Source organism: Brachionichthys hirsutus, chromosome 23 (assembly GCF_040956055.1).
Source record: "Brachionichthys hirsutus isolate HB-005 chromosome 23, CSIRO-AGI_Bhir_v1, whole genome shotgun sequence".
Taxonomy (NCBI): Eukaryota; Metazoa; Chordata; class Actinopteri; order Lophiiformes; family Brachionichthyidae; genus Brachionichthys; species Brachionichthys hirsutus.
Genome location: NC_090919.1, coordinates 101,583 through 104,177, shown reverse-complemented (window position 1 = coordinate 104,177; position 2,595 = coordinate 101,583). Strand labels below are relative to the sequence as shown.

Below are 2,595 nucleotides of genomic sequence, written 5' to 3'. Positions count from 1 at the left end.
ATGTTTTATTGCTTTTAGATTATTATTGACATGAGACGCGAGAACATGCAGCAGCATCTCCAGGGTTTGGGTTTCTACTTCCTGTACGGGCAAAGACAGGAAGTTAGTCAAAGTCACACGACGACCCGTACTCAGGGGCCCAATCAGAAGCTCTGCCCCCCCCAACACACCTCCCTGATACCTGACTAACCACAAACATGGACGACAGGACATCTGATTGGGCAGGACATTTCCTCTTTATTGCGATTGGCTGACAGATCCCGCCTCGTCCAGCGGACCCTCCAAAGGTTGAAGATCTAGATTTGGTGTTAAACCAGATCCCAGAGCAGATCTTCGTCGTTCAACGGGACGTGGAACCAGTCACATGGCAGAAACATTCCCATCATGCAATAGTTCCCTGTTGTTGGGATTTGTGACCGGTCTCTGGACCAATGGAAGTGCAGCGTTGGGTAACCACACCCTCGATTGGACTCAGATCTGGTCCAGGCCGGCTAACGGCTAACTGGAGCAGGACGTGGGCCCGTAAAGAACCAAATGTTGGGACATGTTCTGATGTTCTTGTGGAAAATGATTAACCCTATCTTTGGTTCAACTTCAGAATATTAGCTCCTCCCACTCCACCCCCCATGCTTTTCTTTTCTTGAACAAGATAAAATAGAGAAGAAGAAAGAAATCCTTAAATGCTTAGAAACACGTTTTCCTACGTGTCGTCAGAATAATGACTGTAAAAAGTGCTAAAATACAAAAACAGTTTTACAACCATCGACAGTACTTCTGAAGAAGGAGGGACGATTGTCTCGTCCGTGGACGTTCAGGTTCTCTCCTGAATCGGTTCCAGAGCTGGATCTTCACGATCCCTCCCAGGATCCCGAAGAACTTCAAAGAGTTGGTATGAAACCGTCTGCTTCCCCGTGAAATCCTCGTTTCAAGGCCATCCCAGAATAATCCTCAGGTGATGAACAATGTGGTCCTGAAAGGACGTGATAAAGTCCTCATGGTCCCAAGAGTCCATGTTGATGGACCTTCTCTGGAATTGTTCCTCAACATTCTTGAATTTTTCCTCGGAAATTGAGCAATTTGTTTTGTTTTTCATTGGCGGGTTCATGCTGTCCTCAGTGCCAACCAATCAGCTGCTTGCTTATTTTTAAAAAGCTTTATAGAGGCCAAATCAGTCTTTGGCTCTGATTGGTCGGGCTAACATGGTAGGCAGAGGTGTGTTACACCTGAGTCAAACAGGAAGCTTAAAGAGTTGGTTATTTACCAAAGGTCACAGCTGATTGGACAGCCCATCTGGAGGTGTGGCCTCACTGCACCTTGTGGATCAATAAAGAGAGTGAGCGGGGCTCAGTGGCAACCCGATTGGTTTGGACAGTACGGCCGAGCAGTGATTGGTCAGTAGAGTGGAGTGGGCGGAGCTTTGTGTATCCTGAGAGTCTGGATGGAGGAGAGAATTTTCTTTTGGTGGCCGGCGAGGGTGACGCCCACTCTAAGCAGGTCTCTATGGAAACAAACAGAAGGCATAAGAAGCGGGGGCCACGAAGTCCCCCAGCGCCGCCTGGCAGGTTCGTGGGCGGGGCCTCACTCTGCGTTCAGCTGTGAGACCATGTCCAGGCTGCTGAACCCGGCCTGAAGGAGGCGCTGCTCGTACCGCTCCATCTTTATGGCCCGAAGCCACTCGGAGACGGAACCACAGGCCGAGAGGGGCGGGGCCACACGCTGGTCCAGCAGAGGGTGGGACGGACTGGGGACAGAGGGGGGGGGCAGGGGTCTGACTTCAGCCGCTCGGACTCTAAAGTGGGGGTCATCAGGACCGGAGCGGGTAGTGGGCTAGTCGAGCTAGCATCCATCCATCATCATCCTCCATCATCATCATCATCATCCATCCATCCCTCCATCATCCCTCCATCCATCCATCCATCCATCCATCCATCCATCCCATCATCATCATCATCCATCCATGCATCATCATCATCATCATCCATCATCATCATCATCCATCATCATCCATCCATCCATCCATGCATCCATCCATCCCTCCATCATCATCATCATCCAACCATCCCTCCATCATCATCATCATCCAACCATCCCTCCATCATCATCATCCCTCCATCATCCCTCCATCCATCCCTCCATCATCCATCCATCCATCCATCATCATCATCCATCCATCCATCATCATCAATCCATCCCTCCATCCATCCATCCCTCCCTCCATCATCATCATCCATCCCTCCATCATCATCATCATCCCTCCATCCATCCCTCCATCATCATCCATCCATCCATCCCTCCCTCCATCATCATCATCATCATCCATCCCTCCACCCATCGTTCAGGTGTTCTAACACACGTTCGTCTCCTGATGAGACGAGACTCACCTGCCAAACAAACACAGGTCTCACCTGGATCCCTCTGCGTGGGTCACCTTCAGAGAGGCGGGGTTTCGAATCAGCCTATCAAGCGATGCCACAACATCGCAGAACCTGGGCCGGTCGGCTCGTTCCTTCTGCCAGCAGTCCAACATGAGGGTGTGCAGGGAGGAGGGGCAGTCCGGGGGAGGGGGCAGCCGGTAGTCCTGCTCGATGGCGTTGA

The 2,595-nt window shown here is 51.2% G+C and overlaps 1 protein-coding gene across 1 annotated transcript in view; it reads right to left on the bottom strand.

The window, feature by feature from the left end:
• Positions 1-217: 217 nt before the first annotated feature.
• LOC137911600 (ephrin type-B receptor 4b-like) overlaps positions 218-2,595 on the bottom strand; it is a 9,570-nt gene continuing 7,192 nt past the window's right edge. Inside the window, exons 19-21 of the mRNA XM_068755983.1 lie at positions 2,406-2,595; positions 1,583-1,741; positions 218-1,498 (exon numbers count right to left, since the gene is read on the bottom strand). The exon at positions 2,406-2,595 is cut by the window's right edge and continues 4 nt beyond it. Coding sequence (XP_068612084.1) covers positions 1,393-1,498; positions 1,583-1,741; positions 2,406-2,595 — 455 coding nt within the window. The 3' untranslated portion in view covers positions 218-1,392. The remainder of the gene's footprint in view (positions 1,499-1,582; positions 1,742-2,405) is intronic.